This window comes from Macrosteles quadrilineatus, unplaced genomic scaffold (genome assembly GCF_028750875.1).
Source record: "Macrosteles quadrilineatus isolate MER2022 unplaced genomic scaffold, UCM_ALF_1.0 Scaffold_2__2_contigs__length_208266976, whole genome shotgun sequence".
Taxonomy (NCBI): domain Eukaryota; kingdom Metazoa; phylum Arthropoda; class Insecta; order Hemiptera; family Cicadellidae; genus Macrosteles; species Macrosteles quadrilineatus.
Genome location: NW_026542595.1, coordinates 33,664,668 through 33,688,033, shown reverse-complemented (window position 1 = coordinate 33,688,033; position 23,366 = coordinate 33,664,668). Strand labels below are relative to the sequence as shown.

At 38.2% G+C, this 23,366-nt stretch overlaps 1 protein-coding gene across 2 annotated transcripts in view; it reads right to left on the bottom strand.

The window, feature by feature from the left end:
• The window catches only part of LOC128984686 (semaphorin-5B), an 83,941-nt gene that overhangs the window by 44,602 nt on the left and 15,973 nt on the right, over window positions 1-23,366 (bottom strand). For both annotated transcript variants that reach the window (XM_054404026.1, XM_054404027.1), the window contains exons 2-3: window positions 14,211-14,256; window positions 8,549-8,664 (exon numbers count right to left, since the gene is read on the bottom strand). In XM_054404026.1, coding sequence (XP_054260001.1) covers window positions 8,549-8,657 — 109 coding nt within the window. In that variant the 5' untranslated portion in view covers window positions 8,658-8,664; window positions 14,211-14,256. The remainder of the gene's footprint in view (window positions 1-8,548; window positions 8,665-14,210; window positions 14,257-23,366) is intronic.

Below are 23,366 nucleotides of genomic sequence, written 5' to 3'. Positions count from 1 at the left end.
CCCTTAGACAAGCTTAACTTATTTCTATAACTATGGTTCTCTTTTTTCTATAGTAAGGACACCTTACTATCCTGTCCATAATAGATCTGTTACTTAAAGGAATTCTCTTATAGAGAAATGTTTGTCTTTATATAAGTTTTTAAAAGTTATAGCTCTTATCGCGGTTACTATTCATAGCAATCTCAAGAGAGTTTTGACAGTGTGATGAAAATCTTTTGTCAATTACAACACGAGTTGGCATCGCCAAGATGGAATTATTTTTCGGCCAGAATATTGTACACTTGACATTTAATGATGCACGTACCAGACATGTAATTCTAGTCACTTGAATCAAGTTGTCAATTTACTCATATATCTTCTTCTCATCTACTAATACTAAAGTTTCTCAATACTATTGGTTACGCCAGGGAGACGAAGAGAGACGACTGTATATATAGATTAAAGTAGTTTATGTATATGGCTTGACTTGTAATCTCTGTGTCCGAGGTCAACCACGGCTAACTGCCCATTGAGCCTGCGACAAAGGGTCCTTTACCACGAGGGACGTCGGACATACGATGCACTCCACCCGCTGCCTACGCCGCCGAGAGAGCAAGTTTTCTTTTTGTCCCAAATATAGTATATAAAACCATAGAAACATATAACACCACCATCTTGGTGAAACATGGGGGTTGTTATCCTTATCGAGAAAAATACAAAAATGTAGGCCTATACATGTGTTTAGTATCATGATTGTTAATTGTTTTATTTATGCTCTTAGTGTAAGTAATATTGTAAGTAAATAGTTAACCAATTCATATCACATGTGTTGTTAAATTCTAACGTACTTCCTGCTATTCATGTCACTTGTCGGCGTTAAACACAGTCATAAACATCGTCCTTCTGCGAAAGGACGGACCCTTCCTCACCAGTTCTTAGAAATCTGTAACCACATACTGAGTGAGGGAGGAGTCTTTTGTCAGGGTATTATCGAGCAACATTGTTCGTTTACCATAGCTTGGGATAGGACGTGTGAGGCAGATCCCTCCACGTATTTCATTAGTTTAGTTCATCAATAGTACATTCGCATTAGTTCATTATAGCAATTTATTCATCACAGTTCATTTATACAGTCCACTAATATCATTTGTTCATTTCCATATCAATAAATTCATAGTTCGTTTTTAAAGTGTCAGTTCTTTTATTATTTACCAAAACATTGGCGCATCACGCGCCGCAACATGGTCCATCGAGCCGCGATTATTTATCAGTGATCGCGTGGAACATTCGTAACGTACGCATAGTTTCGTCGTCGGAACGTGTCGAACCGTCGCGACTTCAGTGCCGTCTTCAGTTCGTCTTCAAGTGCCTCAGTGACTAGTGACTTAGTGTCCAGTGATTGGATTAACACAGCTGCAGCACCGTAAGTCATTATCAACCTCATCACGTTCAGCTTCAAACAGCATTCATCTCTTTACAAGCCTATTTGCACACAAAGAATATGACAGAACAGCAGTTAAAAACATTATGCCAAAAGCGAGGACAGACCAAAGCCAAGCTTACTAGATTTAAAAAGTATGTAGATGCAATAGTAGATAATGACTTGTCCCAGTTAAAAAGTAGACTAGCCCTATTTCAACCTCTTGTACAAGAATTTGAACAGATACAAGGAGACATAGAACTTCTTGATACTGAATCAGATCACGAAGCTGAAAGGGAATCGTTTGAAAACACTTATTTTGAATTGATTGCCCAAGCAGAAGCTCTCCTCACTGACAACCAACCAATTTCAACCCCATCTAGCTCGGAAGTTTCTAATAACTCATCAATTAGTGTCAAATTGCCTACTATAAAACTCCCTACATTTGGTGGGAAATATGAGGAGTGGACATCGTTCCAAGAAATATTTCATTCTCTCGTCCATGACAACACGTCACTAACAGACACACAAAAGTTTCATTACCTCAAAACATCACTCCACGGTCCAGCTATCAGCGTCATAGAATCCTTAGAAGTTACCTCAGTAAACTACACGACTGCTTGGTCCCTACTTAAGGAAAGATTTGAAAACAAAAGAATCCTCATCAACAATCACATAGCTTCTCTATACAATATCAGCAAAATTGAAAGGGAATCTGGATTAGAGTTAAGATCATTAATAGATTCCGTAAACAAGCATTTACGTGCTCTAGAAAACCTAGGTCAACCAGTGCATAGTTGGGATACTTTATTGATATTCACATTGACCAAGAAGCTTGATCACCCTACACTTAGACTTTGGGAGAGCCACATTGTATCGTAAGATGTACCAACATTCTCAAATTTCATCACATTCCTAAAATCTAGATGTCAAACATTAGAAGCAATCGACTTGAATCATAGCGATCAATCCACTAGTCCATATAGTCAAAGCAGCAAAAGTCTACATCACAATAGACATAACATCATAAGCAATAGTCATAGCAAGCAATCAAGTGGTAGTCCACATAGTTATAGCAACCAAATGCTACCTCACGTCAGACAACACACTACTCTAGTTACCAGCAGCAGTAGTGTAACATGTCCATATTGCAATGGAAATCACAAGATATTTCAATGTAATCAGTTCAAGTCACTGAAGCCCACAGACCGGTATTCCAGTATCAAGGAGCTAGGTATGTGCATAAACTGCTTCTCAAAATCACACAAAATTAAAGACTGTCAAGCAGGAGCCTGCAAAGTGTGTAACAATAAACACAACACAATGTTACATTTTGACTTGGACACTGAAAATCATCACATCATCGACCAACCTACAGAAGAACAATCAAACAATCATAGTACGTCTTTCATGACAACAACACTTGCATCACTAGGTGACAACCTTCAAGTAGTACTGCCCACAGCAGTGGTCGACGTAGAAGATAATGAAGGCAACAAGCACCAATGCAGAGTACTATTAGATTCAGCTTCACAATCTAACTTCATCACAGAAAACATGGCAGATAAGTTAAGATTGCACAAACACAAAACGTCTACCATCGTAAGTGGGATCAGTGAACAACAGGCAAACACTTCTAGCTCTGTCGTCTGCAAACTTCATTCTCAACACACAGCTTACAAGACTTCAATAGACTGCCTAGTTATTCCAAAAATCACCCATCACCTACCACGTGTTGAGATGAACACGGACAACTGGCAGATACCACCATCATTAAAGTTAGCAGATTTTCAATTCAACACACCTGGTCCGATCGACATGCTAATCGGGGCCGAACTATTTTTCCATCTCTTGAACATAGGACAAATGAGGCTGCACCAAAATGGACCACTTCTTCAGAAGACATCTCTTGGATGGGTCGCTTCTGGAAAAGTTAAAACAAATCACAGTCCAACTGGACGTTCACACTGTCACCTCGCCGTCAGCAACTACGGATATATGTCTACACCTCATTCTGTCAACGCTACCAATTTAGGGAGATCAGTGGATCAGCAATGGAGATCACAAGCCTCCAACTTCCATCCTAATCAGCGGGCGATCATCAGAGATGACAACCGACACTTCACAAGTGGGAAACTGCGAGGTCCATTGACGTCCATCTCCAAGCCCAAAGCAAGGTCATGGTGGCCACAGTCAAGACAGCAACAGTGTCATCAAAATAGCTGTCAGCCACCACCTCACCATCACCATTGATCCTAGTGATATTGTGTCATGTGTCAACCAAAATGGTCAATCATAGTGAAAGTGAGTGATCAGTGTTGCACTTCATGTATATAGTGTAGCAATATTTCATGGTAGTCTAGTTGTAGTTGTTTAGTCGTCTTATTTATAATTTCAATTTCATTCGTTGCATATTTATTCATGTATTAACAACACAGCTTAAGTTAGGATTTAAATCACGTTATAATGTAAAATATCAATTTTTGCAATTATGTATTCATTGGTCAATATTGGATGATTTGGATATCAATCAATCGTGTTTAGGATTAGTTAAACAATGTAGTCATTTTTAATATTTGTGTAAATGTGTTCGCTCAAGTAATTTGTTCAACAAATTGTTGCATTTCTGTTATTAGTTTGTTTCATAATCAATGAATGTGTATAGTCATTTTAGTAATTCAATTTGAGCCTTTAGTACGAGTTTCATTTTTTGTTAATTGTAACTTCAAACTGCTTTAATTTCACTTGATGATCATTTTATAAATCGTATGTTTGTATAGCGTTTTACACATTATGCCATATTATTATAGATTCATTAGTCTTAGTCTATAGTAATTGATTGATTAGTCTCCCCTTATAGTCAACATTCAAGGTTTTTATTTGCGTATCATCGCAATTGCCATTTTCATCGAATTGTTTGTAATTGCCCTTGTACTGTAATATATCAATTTTATTGCATTTAGGTTATAATCATTCAATATTTAAATAGTTGAAAGCATTCCCACTTTCAAGGGGGGAGAATGTTTAGTATCATGATTGTTAATTGTTTTATTTATGCTCTTAGTGTAAGTAATATTGTAAGTAAATAGTTAACCAATTCATATCACATGTGTTGTTAAATTCTAACGTACTTCCTGCTATTCATGTCACTTGTCGGCGTTAAACACAGTCATAAACATCGTCCTTCTGCGAAAGGACGGACCCTTCCTCACCAGTTCTTAGAAATCTGTAACCACATACTGAGTGAGGGAGGAGTCTTTTGTCAGGGTATTATCGAGCAACATTGTTCGTTTACCATAGCTTGGGATAGGACGTGTGAGGCAGATCCCTCCACGTATTTCATTAGTTTAGTTCATCAATAGTACATTCGCATTAGTTCATTATAGCAATTTATTCATCACAGTTCATTTATACAGTCCACTAATATCATTTGTTCATTTCCATATCAATAAATTCATAGTTCGTTTTTAAAGTGTCAGTTCTTTTATTATTTACCAAAACATTGGCGCATCACGCGCCGCAACAACATGACTAAAGAATACAAACTGTAAGCAAACATATGGTAGGTACGTAGAATTGGTACCTGTAGAAACAATCTTGAGTAAAACAAATGCTGAGGAAGAATTTGACTGACAAATAATATTGACGATTTCTGTTATTATTACTATTCAAAGAGAACTGGCCGAACAGGAGAATTGAGGCGACGTCCAAAAGAAATAAAATGCCTCTCTAATAACCCGGTATGCTATTGACACAACGGAAATAACAGGCCACATCAGTTATTGGTCGGTAGGCCTAAGTGATTTGCTTTCGAGGGTCTAATCAATTACCAAAGAATACAAACAAAACAAACGAGCGCATGAGAGGAATTTAAAGTAATTGAATGAGAAATAATTGGAAAAGCAAGAGGAGTCGGATACTAAGAGGAACCGGATAACGAGCGGCAGGACCAATTAACTGTCTTGGGTAAATAAGAGTCTCTCCCGCGTCGTTGTTAATTGAGTGTTAAAATAAGGTCAAATGTTAACGAGATTGAATAAAGTCCTCAGAAACTGAAACGTCTTACTTTCTTTTACACGTGAAACAGGATACCTTGTAATTCAGGTCCGGCGAGGCTCTGAGGAAGCCGCAACGCACTACACTCACGGAATCTTCTTTTCCAGTGATAACTTATGATCTCAATATTATTCAACAATTGGCAAAGCGAAACTTTATTTCATCTACGTTTAAATCAACCGTAGTAACATCTGCCCAAATAAAAACCTCAAAAGGTGGAAAACTATTTGCTTCTAATTCATACATACAGAGAAATTGTGATTTTTATGATACTTTTTAACAAAAAGCAGAGTACCTATATAGTGTTGACTGATGATTTTATGCATACTTAGTTTTGCAGGTCTAAATAAATAAGCTCTAACGTTTGTATTTCGGTGAATATCCTAATTCTTTCACTAATGTTTACGTGACCTACTGTGGGTTGGGTCAGATAATACTGAAGCGATAAATTTTGATATGCATTGTTATCAGCACTTTCTGGCTAATCAAATTAATACGGAAGTGATGATTGAACTAATCAAAATCAAGTTTCCGCGCAATTACTAACACTATGGTGCAACCAGGTTAAAACCCTCATTTTGGGGAAATTACTTCAAACTATAAGATAATGAATTAGATAAGTTAACAATGATTGATTGGTTATTGTATTTTGTACGACAGTTCAAACTAATTAATTTAAAAGTTTTAATCTAACAACATTGCATCAGGGTGCATTTAAAAACACAATAAAATTAATTTTCAAATCTTAAAAACTACAAAATTTAAAAAATGGAAATGTATATAACACACCCAATGATTTTAACCAACAGAAAATTTAATTCAGCAATAAAACAGAATACAGTACCAGGAAATATTGGCATTAAAGTTTAGGTAATAAAATGCTGGAGTTTAATCACTGAGAAGAAAAACATCTGAAGGTAGCAGGTAGCACTGACACTGACAGCAACTTTGCTTAAAAATCGAGAAGCTGTAATTATTATCGGTTGGTATCAACTAGGGAAATCAGGTCAATGGGCTCATGGCTTTATGTATGTACATATAACCCCACAATCCCCTAGTACAAATGGCGTCCAAAGTCTCGCAATTCTCTCATTCAGTGCTACCTCTGGTTGTATCTCTAGTTTTACTAAACAGTATCACAGAAACCGCCTCTGAAATTGTGTATTTGCAACGCTGATTCGCAATACTGAATCATTGAAATGTGTTAACAGATGTTGTATACAGATGTTTGGCAAGGTCAGGTTATATAACATACGTGATATGGCTTTACTGTACAAGCACTTTTGAACTACAAAGCATTACTGACTTTAAACGCATTTTTGCTCGTAAATAAATTAAAATGTTTACCTCAATAAAATTTACAAGCAATTAAGAAATATATCAAAGAACATTCAACGAATATAAAATTACATACATGCCTAATATTGGTTGCAAGAAAGTAAGTAGGCATATTAAGGAGCTACAATCCGAAAGAAATTCTACTTTATTTTGTGAAGTCCAAGACGCTTATTGCAATAGTTACCATTCAATCTAAAGCATTTATACACATTAAACTAGTTTCATAAAATACGTTCAATAAAGTACACAATTTATTAGTATGCATTAAGTAAATAAACACCAAGGTTTTCATTTCGGTTAGTGTTTATATTGTTACATAAACACATATCACGACGGTACCAGGAACTAAAAGACTGGAATCAATCAAGATATGAATAGTCATATTGATTAAAGAGTCTATAAATACAACAAGTGAACTGATAAGCGTTGACGTTACTCATAATAAACTCAAATCTGACGCCCCGACCGATATGCAAAAATAAAAATCTATTTATACAAGTGTCACATGACTAGTTTAATCGTCGATTTGACTTTAAGATATACCATACTATCGTTTGTGCGCATTATTATTAAAACAATGATATGATCAATTATTTTAATAATTCTGGTAATTTTAACTTGTTGACAATATTTACAAATCTTTGCTTAAGTAAAAACTATGCAGTATAGTATTTCAAAATGTCTCCAAGTTAAAGATATCCCAAACTCTAAAGTAGCGTGCACTACAGTACACAGTACAGTACACCAAAGTCCGATTTATTGGGTAAGGTCGTCTGCTTCAGTGTACGTGATTGTAACCACACATTACCACCCCATTGATAACGCTATCAACCCAACAGTCCACGATAACCTGCCGTCGAGTACTCTCGGCTCAGCGTCGAGTGCCATTGAAGCTGTTGTGTTAATTTTATCTTAATGAGTGCTGACTCGAAACTTAATTGATTATTGACTAATACAAAACGCTAAAGAAATGTTTATGTTATTTAAGGGATTATTGCGGAAATTTACCACCACGATTAGTAAAAGGTTTTTACGATATTTCAGGATAACATCCTGCCTAGCCAAAGCAGGGAAATCACACACTAAAACCACAAAGAGAACTGTAGAAGTGTAATCATGACAAGAAAAAAACTCTAGAATTATTCTGAAACATTTGGAGATTTTTTTGTTTTTTAAATGTCCACAATAACCTTACAATAGTTAACATAAACATGTAATCGCAAAAAATGACTACAAACAAAGAGTTTAAGAAATGTAAACCAAGCCAAAACTGCTTTTCAAGCTTACTGCTGGCGAATACTGTAAGCTGTATACTGTACTAGCACTTCAATTGTAAATATTATATTTGTATCTTTCGATTGTAAAACTGTTAATGAGCGAGACAAGAGATACCACAGTCCACAGTCATGTGTCCAGGTGGCGACTCCATATACAGCAGGGACTGCCGAGGCCAACATAAGAGTGCGAGTGGGTCGTCGCAGGATGCAGCGCTCTGCAGAAGCAGGTTAAGGACACACGGAGGCGCGTCTACTCAATCATTCATCTGGGTTTTACATTTCTCGGGGCGATAATTAACTTAAATATCCTGATTAATAGTGGCTATCATTCTTGCTTTCAGATTACTAACCGTGTTAGAGTGAAATAGAATTAGGCATTATAATTTTGTCATACTTAAAAACGTTTGAACGCATAGCTTTACCATTTTTATTTAGGTTTTAATACTTCGTACTTTTACTAAATTTAATATTTGTTTACCTTCATATGAGATGAACCTAGAGTCTGTGGCGTCCGTGTAGACCGACGGCAGCGCTGCACACATTATAGCGGCGGCTGTCAGTAGCCTTAGCACTCGGACCCGAACCATCGTCACTCTGAAACATAAACATTCATACTTGAACACTCCATAGCAACAAGAACGCTGGGCTGTGACGAGGAAGATACGAGCTAGTAATGTAAGATGACTGACGCTTGTTATCATAGGAACGTGGAAGTATGCATCAACTAACAGAACAGTATTTTCTTCTCTTCATAATGAAATACTCTTAACTACTACCAAACATAGTTTACTGAAAACACCATTATATCAGCGTATACACGTTACTATCAGCTATCATACAACCCACCGATACATAGCTACACTGCTACACATAGCTTTACGTAGGTGATCACAATTTTGAAATGTCGTTGTCAACTGCAGCAGTGCCTTTCTGCCTGTTGCAACAAATGACTAATGTAATGAACGATAATAGCCCACACAGTAGCCTATGCCCTGTGCGACATATGTGCCCAGAGGTAACCACGTCGCTGTAGCCAGGTGACGAAGCGGAGGAGGTCACGCATCCAGCAGTCAGTCTCAGCCACAGTGAGTGATGACGAGGCGACAGGTTTCCAGGACTCAATGATGCCAACTATTAAACGTAATTATACGAATATTTCATCATTTGCTCATTAACTTGAGTCCGCAAACGCGCAAACGAGTTCCTCACCGAGAAACTCGCGCATCAGGCCAAGTTAACATACTATACTCGGATCTGTGACATGAAAAGTAGGAAGGCATGCGGACCTTTTCTAATTGGAAAGTAAACAATCACCACACTAAATGGAATAGTAGACGATTGATTGTTTAGTCAATAAAGAATGTTCCATTGATTACAAATGGACGGTAATGAAGGAGAGGGTTGTTAACAAATTATTTTAACTGGTTTGGTGTAAGAAGAAAAGTTAATGAGGCTAAATGTAATGTTTAATGGGCTATAATTTTAAGAGAATAAAAACAATGTTGTTACTGTACCGTTGTTATAATGTTAAAAATGGGATTCAGTCACGGCCTGCATGAAAAAACTCATGAAAAAATTAAAAGATGTTAAGTCTCGACCCTTCGGCTATATTTTGTATGGTTTGTCTACATTGAAACTAAATCATAATTGGTTGATTTATTATGCAACTATGAGATGAATGTCTTATTTCTAGTCTCTACATACTCCCGTGAGGACCTGGACCTCCCGGCCGGCCTCCCGCGCTTGTCGTTGTATTATTAGCGGTCGGCCGCGGCCACACACTACTGTACATACCAGCGCACTGCTACTACACTTAATTTAAATGCCGCGCCGTTTAAATGTCCCGACACTTTACATTCACGCGCTCATGATAATCATTGGTAATAGTGTGCAGGAGTCAATGGATGTTGTGAGGAGGCTGCAAACTAATTAATAGTAAATCCCCCCTCCTAAGACCGACAGCAAATATTGTACCGTTATTCTACACAATTAAGTTTTGCAAGGAGATCCTTTTATAAACGGTAATAATTTATTATGACACTTAAATCAATTACATTTTTCAAACATTTAAGATGTCTATTTGAAAAATATTGCTTTTCCCCTGGTTTTCTAATCAAAACGTAAATCACAAATTGTAAACTGAACCCTAACATAAGAGATAGACATTTAGTTGTCTCATCGTGTTCACTAAAACGTCACCAACACACGCACCAAAGCATGCTTCTCATTTTCTATAAGACGATAATTCACATGCAATATCTTAAGTCAATGTTAAAAGTTAACTACAGCACAAACACTGTTGCAACCCATGCATGACCTTATGGGGCGGAAATATTAAAGTAGTAAATTGCATCACAAAATTTGAATAACGTAGGAAACTAATGAGGAAAGCGAGAAAATCAATTCGGCCTAATGCAATAACAAGCGTGAGAGGATCGCAGAAGAAAGTATCATATAAATCTGTGCGATATAATCAGTCGACGTAGTGTAAAACATAACTCACAGCTGCACAATGGGCAAGTTGCGAGCTGGGTGAAACCGAAATCACCGACTGGCCAAAGCTAGAGGGGCAGCCTCGACGCAGAGATAACCTCTATAATTATGAGGTCTCTATCTCTCTATGAGGTACCACAGCTACATGCAAGGTATCAAAGATCTGCTATACGAAGATGGTTGGCTTGTTTTTTTTATGAAACGGTGGACGGTGGCGAAGGGAAGAATGTGAGAGGATGGTATAACGTCACGTAAAACTTTAGTAACCTTGTATGTTTGATTTGATGCAGTTTTTGTTGCCGATATCTCAGTAATCCGGCCAGGGTCAGTTCCAATCTTATCGCAACCTCACTTATCTCCACATGTGGATGATTTTCTGCATACTTGTTGGTAATTGTTCTATACATTTTGTCTAGGCTTTACTCGTCTGAAAACAACAGTACGGCACCGAGATCACATGAAAACACTATGGACTGGAAATTACGTGGACGCATTGAAAGGTATAGTACACTAACTCGTTTGACATTTGTAAAGCGAAAGACAATTTTAGTATCCCAAGCCCAAGGGGTGGTTGAAACTGGTGGTTTAGTACACAAAAACTTCAATAAAAGTGTATTAAAATCTTAAACATATAGATACTGAGATGTCTAATACAAGTGAATGATATGGTGATGTGTCTCGATGCTATCATTGGAAAATTCAGTCATAGTATCAAGATAATGAATGGTACTCTATATTGGAATTTCATACATCAAAGACAAAGCACACAATTAACATTGTGACCTAACGCAATGATTGCAAATTTTATATTGTCACAGTACCAGGATAACACTATAGATATTGAAACACGAGAGAGAGTCAGAAAAACGATAATCAAATAGTGACGTGATAACACAGTCACTGGGAAATTTACATTCTTGTCGAAATCTAAATACTACATTTTAAAACTATACGTTAATTAAATATTGTGTTAAATCTCGTGCGTTTCAAGGACAGAGGAGACGAAAGAGAGATTAAAGAGCAGTTAAAAAGCAGCTGGGCTAATTAATAAATCCGGTGTTTGTTCCAAAACAAGCCATATGTTAGGATATGGGGAGTGGGAGCACGTGCCAGGAGATCTAATTAACTGGAATGAGGAGATGAGGAGGGGGGAGGTGCGCTACCAGGCACGTGTCACGTGACTACACTAGGTGTTATCTTATCTCATACGTAGTGACACAGTGGTTGTGGAAGAGGTTTGTGCACACTGTGTCATCACGCGTGATAACATATAAGATAACACCTAGTGAAGTCACGTGACTACTCTGGGTGTTATCTGATCTCTTATCATGATACGTCGTGACACAGTGGTTGTGGAAGAGGTTTGCGCACACTGTGTCACCACGCGTGATAACAGATAAGACCTAGTGAAGTCACGTGACTACTCTGGGTGTTATCTTATCTCTTATCATGATACGTAGTGACACAGTGGTCGTGGAAGAGGTTTGTGAACACTGTGTCACCACGCGTGATAACAGATAAGGTTTGTGCACACTGTGTCACCACGCGTGATAACAGATAATACAACACCTAGTGAAGTCACGTGATATTGATATGTTATTATACGTAGTGACACAGTGGTTGTGGAAGAGGTTTGCGCACACTGTGTCACCACTCGTGATAACAGTTAAGACAACGAAGTCAGTGACATTCACCTGGTAGCGTGCCTCGTCTACAAGAGATCATACGAAGTAACACTGCGGTTAGTACGGTACATTCTCTTGCCACACTCAAAACCCATGTGATGTTTAATTATTGGCCTATAATTATTACAGTTTTATTTACTATCATTTCCAAATACAGTCTCGTTAGAATAACATACATAGTGGTAAATATTGTTTTCTGTATGAAAGTAAAAGAACCGTTACCTGTACTGATTCTCTTTTTGATTGAGGCATCGTTATTTACACATGGTTGAAACAAAAAAAATCTGTTTTGGGATTTTGATTCGATCAGATCTACAGTAGCAACGAATCTCCTAAGAATTAGGTGTACAATATCTATAGAGCTAGAGTTGAACATTTTTAGCATGCTACAGACAATAATTACTTCACTAATGTTGGACTATAGTAATAGTAGTGCATGTTGGCGTTGCCTGACTCTGACTCTCATATCCTCATCCTCACACTGAAGTAGCTCACATCCCTGATCTTGATCCTGATTACTTACATTGCCTCTCTAGATGTGAAGTGCTGTTATTACACCATGTCGTCATTAGTGCTGCTTGTTTATCTAGGAATCTATCTCTCATCAAATTACTGTTCATGGAAATCACTGGTCATTTCACTCCAGTAATGCAATTGTATCTAGTGAAATGGTGTGTCACGTAATGAAGACCAGTTTCATTTGAGTCATTGTACACACAATTATCACTGATGCATGTTAGTTTTATACAATATGTATGAATGAAAGTAACATGGGTAGTCAAACAGTAAATGTACATCCAAACGAATTTCACAATTAAGAGTCTATAAAATTGTTATCTTGTAGTGGATTTATAGAAAAATTATTTTAAAACGTTCAAGGGCTGTGTTGTACTGAATTTAAGTACTTTACATGTTGTTAAATTTTCACTACAAATTTAACTAGTCACAAAGTCTAACTGGTCCATTAATCAATACTGTTAGGTTTTAAATCTTTAAATAGTTGAGACAACATTATGCAATGCTACTGAGATATTGAACTGTATATTCATTTTATGTATTGAAATACTGTATTGTTTTTTCATGAAACATATGTAGAACTGCAGGGGCACACACGCACAGTGTTGCAAATACACGTAGAATAAACACTATGCAAACACTATAATTCACAAGCTTACCCCGTCATGGCTTTGCTCACGATGTTTGACATTGCAGTATGTAAGTACTTAAGTTTTACTAAAAGAGAACTTCTTCATTTACAATATTAACTGTCCTTCCTCCAGGAGATTCGGACTGCTCACTCTCAAACCACCAACATAATGTTTCTGGCAAGAAAACTATTCCCGCTGTATTTCCTTTCACATAGGTTTACACGCTTAAACCTACATTTCCAATAGTCCTGTAAGTTCTCCCATAACGTTATCGAAAATCGTATGTATCTTAAAGTAACATAAAAACCTTGCACGATGTTTTATTCTGGGTTTGACAACTAAAGAATCAACTAAAAACCATGAAGGAATCTCTTGAAAACGCTTCTTATTGCACACCTAGAGCGTAATTGGAACTTCCATTCCGATTCCTGATTTCTTATGGTTTTGAGTTTTTTTAGATGTAGTGATCAGTAAGTGAGTGAGTGGTATTTTGTCTTTTAAAAGTATAAATTTATTAAAAACCCCTTGAATTTAGCTCATTATTCCTGCTACTACAATCAGGATTTATTGATAATTTACATTTTACACTTAAAGATGACACATGAATGTAGAAAACGCCTGCTATTATTCTAGAATTAATCTTGCGTTGGGGTCTTACAAGATCTCATGAAATAAATAGGCACGATTACCATGCGGGGACGGAGGAGATAACGCTTCTCAACTTTCAACTTCCATACATCAGAGTTTTTGTGGCTCGAGCTGCGGGCGGCGCGTTATCGTTATCAATTAGGATTATAATATTTCAGAGGCTTACCTGGTGTGGTGAGGAGGAGGCAGACTCTCAGTGCAGCATCCTGGTCCTGCAACAGAACATCAGTGGTCAGAACAAAACAGGTCAGAAAAACATTGGCCAGAACAACACTGGCAAGAACATCACTGGTCAGAACAACATTAACATTGGCCTACACTGGTCAGAACAACATAGGTTATAACAACAGTGTTCAGTACACTAGACACGATACAGTGTCTGTATACTGAGGTGACTTAAGTTGTACATCACAGGGTCTGAAGAGAGGAACACAAAGATTGACTCCGTCAATGGTAGGTTGTTTTTTTTTATACTAAGCGGGGAGTAAAAAAGCTAAACATTTAAGATGCCCTTCAAGATTGAAAAGGTCAAACATACCTCTCTATACATTTTGCCATACATTGTAAGTTAAACTGACTAATACTGTGATCGGATTATCATAACGAGAATGTCGGAAGATAAATACTAAAATGGAAGCATCAGAGATAGGATCTTGACTGGTTGTGAAGGATATTAGAGAGTGGAGTGGAGTGGTCCGGGTCCGGTGGTCGATGTAAACCTGGTCAAGAATGTCTTCTTTTCGATAAATGACGAGACAGTTCACATTCCACGACTGCTCCGAACCTCCTCTACACGCTTGTCTGTGTCAGAGTCGATATAAAACAGCTTGGTGTCGTGTTTTATTGTGTTAACCAAATACGTCCCAATCGTATTGCCCAACCTCTCGACTGAGGCGGTTACGACTGAACCGCCGCCGCCGTGCTCTTGCTGAGGAAAATCGACTCATTGAGAGGTTGAATGCATTCCTTTATGTACCTATCTACAACACTATTGCCTTCACTTGAATAAACCCAGGCAGTAGTTTGCAGTAGTTTTTATTTAGTTTCATGTTCATGCATTTGCTATTTTGAGAAATAATACACGTATATGAGTAATTAGGAGCTTAAGCTGAGATTTTAATTGTACCAAGCCGTGTTGTTCTGCGATTCATATGTTGCACAGTGCTGTGCCGTGTTATGTTAAGTCTGCTAAGTCTTGTAATGTTGTTCCTTGTCGTGATGTACTGTGTCGATCCGAGTCATGTTTTGTTGTGTGTTGTGACGAGCTGTACCGTGTTGTGTCGTGCTGTACCGTGTTGTGTGATGTGATGAGCTTTACTGTGTTATGTGTTGTGATGTGCCGAGTTGTGTGATGTGATGAGCTTTACTGTGTTATGTGATGTGTTTAGTTGTATTAAGTCTTGTCTTGTTGTCCTTTGTCGTTCAGTGTAGTATTTTGTTGTGTGTTGTGATGAGCTGCCCTGTGTTGTGCTGTACCGTGTGCGCTGCACTGTGCCTTGGTGTGTAGGCCCGGGAGAGCCGAGCCGAGATGCTGGGGCTGTACTATGTGCACGTGTGCGGGGAAGGTCACTTCATTGTTCTCCGCCCCCTTAGCTTTTTTCTATCGTGACCCAACTAAAGCTGCAGCCCAGACGTCAAGGCTTGTTGGTCTACTGCTGGAATCGACCTACCAAGAGTTATATCTGATCATAATAATGAACACAAACTACTATAACAACTACAAAGCTAATCACCAGATCTTTTCATCTTCACTCACGAATCAGGTAGTTCGCGGAAAAGCGGTCTACACTCTAAAAAGTATATGCACTATACTAGACCAAAAGGTATCAATCTGACAGAGCATGACACTGATTTAATGCTCATCCGTCTTGTATCGTTAGTTGCTATTCTGCTCAGAGTTTGCTTTCATTATTTTCTAGACGAGGCATAACGCATCTGCATCATTCAGCAATACAAATCGCTCAACGACGGGTAAAAGTTGGATTGTTTGCGATGACGAGTGACGTCTGCACACAAGCAGTTTCCATTGTTCTAGGCAGGACTACAAGGCGAGAGGCCGTGGTTACGTAACAGTGCCTGGACGTCGTCTATTGCACTGGCATTTGCACAAAGAGCTCGCAAATTGAGGGCTATTGTGGAATAAACAATGTCGGAGTCATGGGGGATCGAGAGTATCGAGGACCACGACGTCTTGCGCAACTGTAGACTGATCCGGAGCAAACAGGGCCTTGTTAGAGACGTACGTAGCATGGAGGAAAACTGCATGATGGACAAACCAGCCTTAGACAAAAAGGAGCACTAAACAAACAACCTTAAACAACAATGAGTGAATATGCTGCTGGCCCTAAAGCTTCTAGAGAAGATTACTTGTAGATTAGACGAAACTAAACAAAACAACCTTATAGTTGTGTAGAGGTGTGTGTTCAGAGAGATGCTGCCAACATCTCTCTTGATGTGATACGTGTATAGATACAGTATTGCATCTTTTAGTGTAGCCTACCCTTAAAATGTATACTGGAAGAATGTGAAGAAACATAGAGGGCTGTTTTAAATAAGACTGAAACAAACGACAGAAACATTGTATGTGTTTCAACACACTGATCAGTGATCTCGACCTTCTTAGGAGTTATTATGTAGTATTGAAACAAAGACTACACGTAATTCATTATCACTTCACTGATAATGATGCTATTAATCTTTGACTGCCAATTTGTTTTTAAGCGAAATCATTGGACTTTTGACACATTTGTTTACTACGAACCGATCAAGGAAATGTTCAAAGAAGGCTGTGGTGTACCAATTACATGTTGACGACTTTGAACTTTTATCGATAAAGGCGTTTTCTGTTTTATTAAGCCGACTCCAGACAAAACAAATAGTAGAATGGGAAAGTTTATTTTGATGCAGAAACGCCAGATAAAATAAATTTTTAAAGACAATTTGTCCTTTTATCGTGCAACCTGTGTTCGCTGCGAGCAACAAAACGATTACATGAAAGAACATTTAAATCCAGCGAATTAGTAATATTTGAAATTGTTTTAATTCTATAAACCTATTTACAGTTACTTGGTGCTGTATAACCCTGCATTGCATTAATTGGCAGTTTTAGCTACACTCGCAAAAAGGATTTCCACGCTCTAACTTACATTGACTATTAACGTCTACTAAGACCTTACCGACCTCAATCTAACTGATGTGTGATTGATTACTATTTGGTTTGTGTTATCAGTGGAAGTGATTGACACACTTTATGGGTGATAACGGGAGGTGAGAGTAGATGATTGAGATACTTCACACAGTTAAAGTGGCTATTGTAGAGTAGACTACAGTACAATAGTCTGATAGAACCAGACTGCTAGGCGGGTCATCAGCTATCAGCGCAGTACCATGGTCCACCGATAGACGATACCGTACAAGGCGAATCCCCGCTTATCTAAACAGCCAGTAAAAATACCAAGAAAATTACAAATTAACGATTGTGAGAACATTTCAACAGTTTTATTTGCAGTTATTACGCTTCGAGTTGCATACACACAAAAGAAGTTGTTAAAACACGCCAGTGTAAACTATCAAATCACAGTTCCGAGGTTTTGGTTATATTCTTGACGAAACTCGTAGAGGAAGTAACGGTCGATTTAAACAACACCAAACCGACTGAGACTGCGTTTTAGAGCAGATTTAGATTTTGATGGGCGTTTCGGAGGGTTCCTGCCCTTTTATAGCTTCCAGACAAGTCCGCGCACTGCCCGCTCGCTTGTTGTAGAAATAGAATCCGAGGCTGTCCGAGGACGACGTCGACGGAGAGATATTTTACAGAAGGTTGCTATGTACCTAACAAGAATTTTTCGCTTAACTCAAATAACATTAAGTGGTTTGGACGAATCATTAGTTACACAAATACCGAGGATAGTCGCTGTCGCTGAGCAAGCAGACGACGTCGCGTCGCGGCCTTGGCATGAGTTAGGAATATTATGCTAAACAACGTGTTAGCTGAACATTACTGCTGCTGAAAACCTGCAGTGGGTTTGTATCTTCGCACCTAGCTGACTGCTGATTTATTATATCCATTCTTTGCATCTGTCTTGCGAGTAGTTGTGCGTGTGTATGTAGATAAGGATAATTATATAGCAGGCGACTACTAGTACAATAGCTATTTATAACGTATACGTAATAATTACGAACCACTGCGATATAAGAAATTAAGTCTCTATGAGTTTTTGAGTAGCCTACCTAAAAAGTGAACTAGATCGCAGCTCGTCTAAATGTAGAAAATTTTACACAGTTACTAACTAAATGTGAAACTAATGTGCAAATACGTTATCGGCGTACAGTAATATTGGCTTGTTAATTGCAACAGTATTGTACTTATGTTATGCAAGTTGTGTCTGTAATACCAACAAAAGAAACATTAATTTACTGTTTTATAAAAAAAAGATTAGCTTGAGTTCATCTATTGTACATTTTTCTCACTGATAAATTATGCGTATTGTTATTTGGCAGAGAGCACAGAATGACATTTGGACTGTCGATGTATGTAATGCTGGAGATATCGACGGTTTTTATTAATAAAAGTTTATCTGTTTATCTGACAGGAGCGTATAAGTAAGTTTTACCACAAACATTAATAAGATATTCAAGAAAGTTTATTACTGTACTATCTAAACTCGTCTGTGGAAGAAAGTAAACTAAAAAATACCCCACATACCTTTAAACAACACCTTTTTTGGCCATCTTCATAGGTAGTTTCAAAATGTATTTCTCGTTACATTACGAAATGCATCATGTAGTAGATACCCAATGTTCTTTGAGTTTACAACATTTTTAAATGGTTATTATTCAATCAGTTCAAACTTTATATCGCACTGGTTAAAGAGGGACACACACCTCGAGGACGTTTACAGTTTCAAGGCATATTCGTTGTCGTAGTCGTTAAAGTCTCTTTAACGTCTTCTTGTATGTAGACAAATTTTAAGCATAAAGTACCTACGTTTCCAAACCACTTTAGTCCTATAACGGTAAAACCTTTCCCTTGATGAGGATAACACTTGAGCGTTTAAGGGTGTCTGTAAAAACAATACTTACAATTCAAATGCTATTATTAGAGTTTAGAGATGACATGTTTTATTACTATAAGTTTCATCGCTGTTTTGTAGCTATTTAGCAAGTATACGAAGAGTTACGTGTAAAGAGTTAAATAAAGTTAATTAGGGGAAATTAGACAAGGTCGACAAGGAGAGGGTCGCTCTTTATCCGTATCGTAGACTGTATTTGATTATACAGCTTATCCATACATAGTGTACGGTTAACACCTACAGTAGTGGATCTTGAAATACACTTGATTTAAAGCGTTTTCAAGTGAAGCCAATCTGACATTGATTTATGCAAGTGCGCTACAGCGAGTGAACAGTGAGCGCGCCGAATACCGGATGGGCGAGAAAGGAATCCTGGAAGGCATCAGGCATCAGACGAGGAAGAGAAGTCAAGGTCACTCGGCTCTTATGATAATGTAGTGTTTGAGACGGCGATTAGGCCACATTGCGTAAACCAAGGAAGATAGACGGAGCCGGGCAGTGCACTGCTCTGTGGCTCGGCGGCCTTCAGTATACTGCCACTGACGGGGTGAGATCATCTAGCCAAACTACTTGTCTCATTTACTGGGAAATCTTCACATACACATAACTAACCAGAGGACATGCCAAAGCTGCGATTTCCTATTTACCTTGAATTGGTAACGAGCACAGGAATGTATGAAGTCAAGTTTTGTGTGTTTTGGTTCTTTTTGCACCAGGTTTATACCATGTACATTTTCAAACTTTAAGCTCTTTTTTAGTTTTTAGTTCCTGTTGCAATTTTTGGGTCTAATATAAAACATATGTATTATGATACTGCTTTACCAATAGGAGATAAGGATTATCAAGACAAGAGAAGGAAGGCCACAAGTCAAGTTAAGTTGTGAACACATAACATGTTCGAGAGGAGACTGGTACAGTTAGTTACTGACACGGTAGAGCTACACGCGCGAGTAAGACACAATGTTACCGCCTTATCAACAACACCGTTACCTTATCAGAATTACCTACACCTTTATGTTTACCTGGAAACGTTTCACCTCTTCAGCAGACTAATGTACGTTTACCATCCATCCGTGGCTTTCCCATTTACCTTTAGGGCTAGGATACTTTTTAATAAGATACATTTCAATTATCTATGGACATGACACCTACGCGTGGATAAGAGAAATGTGGAAAGTGAAAATCGGGAATGAGCTCGAGCTTCAAAAATGGCCACCAATGAGATAAAATATATAGATTAAAAGTTCATATCTAAGCTAATGCCATTGCTAGTAAATGTTATATTTAGTGATGATTCTGAATTAAATATGCCTATGTGTATTTAAGCATATTTTAAAGCAGATTTAGCACAAGCAGGCCCTGCTGACTGCCAAACATTCCACAAAACTTGCTGTCAACTTGATTCCATAAATATACACGCTGAATACTAGAGTGAAAAAATACTTATAAAACAGTTCAACAAAACATTTTTAGTACCTATATGTTTAGTGCCGGTGGTCAAGAATGTCCTGCGTCATTTTTGAAGAGTATGAATACCAAAAACCGTCATACGGGATTCTAAAAAGATGGAATTTGAAGATAGAGTACTCTCTGTCACGAAAGCTAGTTTCTAAATAGCTGGGAGCCGGTAATCTTGATCTGGAGGACAAAGGGGAGATTGGCCAATGTAGATATCAGAGATAGCAGCAACAGCAGGTGTAGAGTGTGGAGTGCTGCAGTAGTGTGTGGTGTAGACAGAAGCAGTAGCGGGTCACGGAGTTCCAGGAACAGAGAGCCACGAGGCTTGCATGCCGATGTGACCCGACATACATCTGGTCCGCGGTCCGCCCTACACCAGCGCCATACGGTACAGAAGACCAACACTCCTCCAAGCGGAGTATCGAAAACACATTTCCGAGAGTTTCCAAGCTATCATTGGTGGCTGTTATAATGTAAGAATCTAACGCACCCGGTGCTTGTCCGTCCATAGCCGGTGTTGACAATATAACACGGTCTACATTACTAAGACCGATGTCGATCGTGTTAACAGAGATCGAAACGATCGGCCGTGGGTCGATGGAAGTTGATTTAGACACAGTAACGACGTGTTAGCATAATAAATAGAGGGTTATGAGTCGGACTTGTCTTGTATTTGTCCGGGCGTGGCTCTCGCAGCTTGTCGCGGCCACGCACTTCTCCACAACACACTGCCCAGCGACATCGACTGCAGCCTCAATTATGTAAATGAAAAGTGCAGAGCTGTCTCTATTGTACATCTGAAACTGAATCTGAAGCTGATCCCTATAGTCTCAGTCGAGTCCGCGGACGAAGGCCTATTGCGATTCAATTATGATAATGAGAACGTGAATACAATATAATATGGCGCTTGTTGAAATGACTCTTGAACATAACTACACATCCACTGAACATTGGACATCCGATCTTCAAGTCTAATGAGGTTATGGTAAACGTTTTCTAATAACAATTTGAATACGACTACGAAGAACTTTGCATCTGTATGACTGAGACACTCGATGTTTATAAACTAGGAGATTTTAGACTTGGTGCCGAATCCCAGGATGAAACCACTCAAGAATAATCATAAAAAGTGTGTGTAGCAGAACGTAGGATAAAGAATCTCATACTAGTCCTTTTTAAGTTGAAAATAAGGAAACCCTCCTTCAAATACTACTCAGATACTTCAGATGTTTAGATACTCCGATGGCATAGTGCACAACTTCAATCGCTGTTATACGTCTCTCGTAACCTCCAATGGCTAAATAATCTATTCGCTGATTCAATTTCAATTGACAAATTCTTCAACTGGTAACACAGTGCGTGTTTACTACGATAAATGGAAATCCTCTCAAAGATTTCAGTGTACTCAGGAGTTTTAATTTGGTTTCATTTTCCTTTTCAATTCAAATCTTCGGATTTTCGTAAGGAGAGGTGGATTCTTTCGTAACGCGATTCAGTTTGATGAATGTCCAAAACTTTCAGAGATCATCAGTTGATTTTACTTCATCCCAATTGCCCTGCTCTTTGTTTAGCAAAAACTGTGATTGCGCCAATACGGTATTCAATTTTTTTTACAACTGTACCATTAGTTCTGTCGTGTTTTATAGAGAAAGTTTTGGTATTCAAGTCAATTCTCTATGTTTAGCTCCCATTGAATTGTTAACAGTAAAACCAGTCCGTGATTCATTCTGATACTGCAGCATGAAATTGTTTTGTCACATAACAAAGACACGTCACGTTTTTTCATTGTAAACGATAAGTCGACACTCCATGTATGGATTATAAAATCAATTACATGTAACATTATGCCTAGTCAAGTCTGTGATTAATGGACAGTTTCAATTCGATTTGTAACGAAATAAAACTGAAGGATTGGACACCATCTGTGGGGTCGAACGAATACCGTGACTAGAAAGTGGATAGTGAATCGATAAGAGAGATTTATTGTTGTTTATCTAGAGACTGAGTGACGACCTGAGGACATATGATCAGTTGTGTATCATCTCTGAATCTACAATGAGAATGATGTTTAGTGCTGTCCGATCCAGCAATGTATATTAAATCCGTGGGTGGTTTTGCATAAAAAATGTATGTAATCAATTCTTAGCTACAGTGGTACAGTGGTTCTTAGCTGGTGGTGGTGGTTGTTGTCATCTTCTCAATTAATTGTATAAATACACAGGTTTAGTGATTCATTTATACTATTCTCAGAAATCATATATTAAAATTTCGTTAATTGTCAATACACAAGTGTGACTATGGACAAAGTGATGCAAGATAGTCTGCATCATAGAAAAACGAGAACCGATATATCCATCCACAACATCTCCGGAATATGGTAGGTAAAAATCAAATATTATAAAAATATGAATCAAGGTACAAATACAAATCTAAGGCAATGATAAGATTACACTGCGAGTGACCCAACAGCACTTGGCAATTTCGAAACGACCACAAAGAAGATCGAAAAGTAACTTATAGATGGTTGGAGATAAATGATCGCGGTAGAACAGGTCTTATTTGCATGCGGCGGCGGCGGCGCTGGGCTGCTAGTAGGGGGCGATACAGATTGGCTACAGGCTCAGACTCCGGGTTAGTGCTCTCAGCTCTGTTGTTGGGAGAAACAGCCGGTAATAAAACGAGCGTAAAATACAAAGTTTACGTAAACCGTATAAACAGCGGGGCGTAAGACAGTTACGTTATTATCTTTTATGGAGTTTGGGCGGACGGCGTTAACTGGATGCACCGAGTTT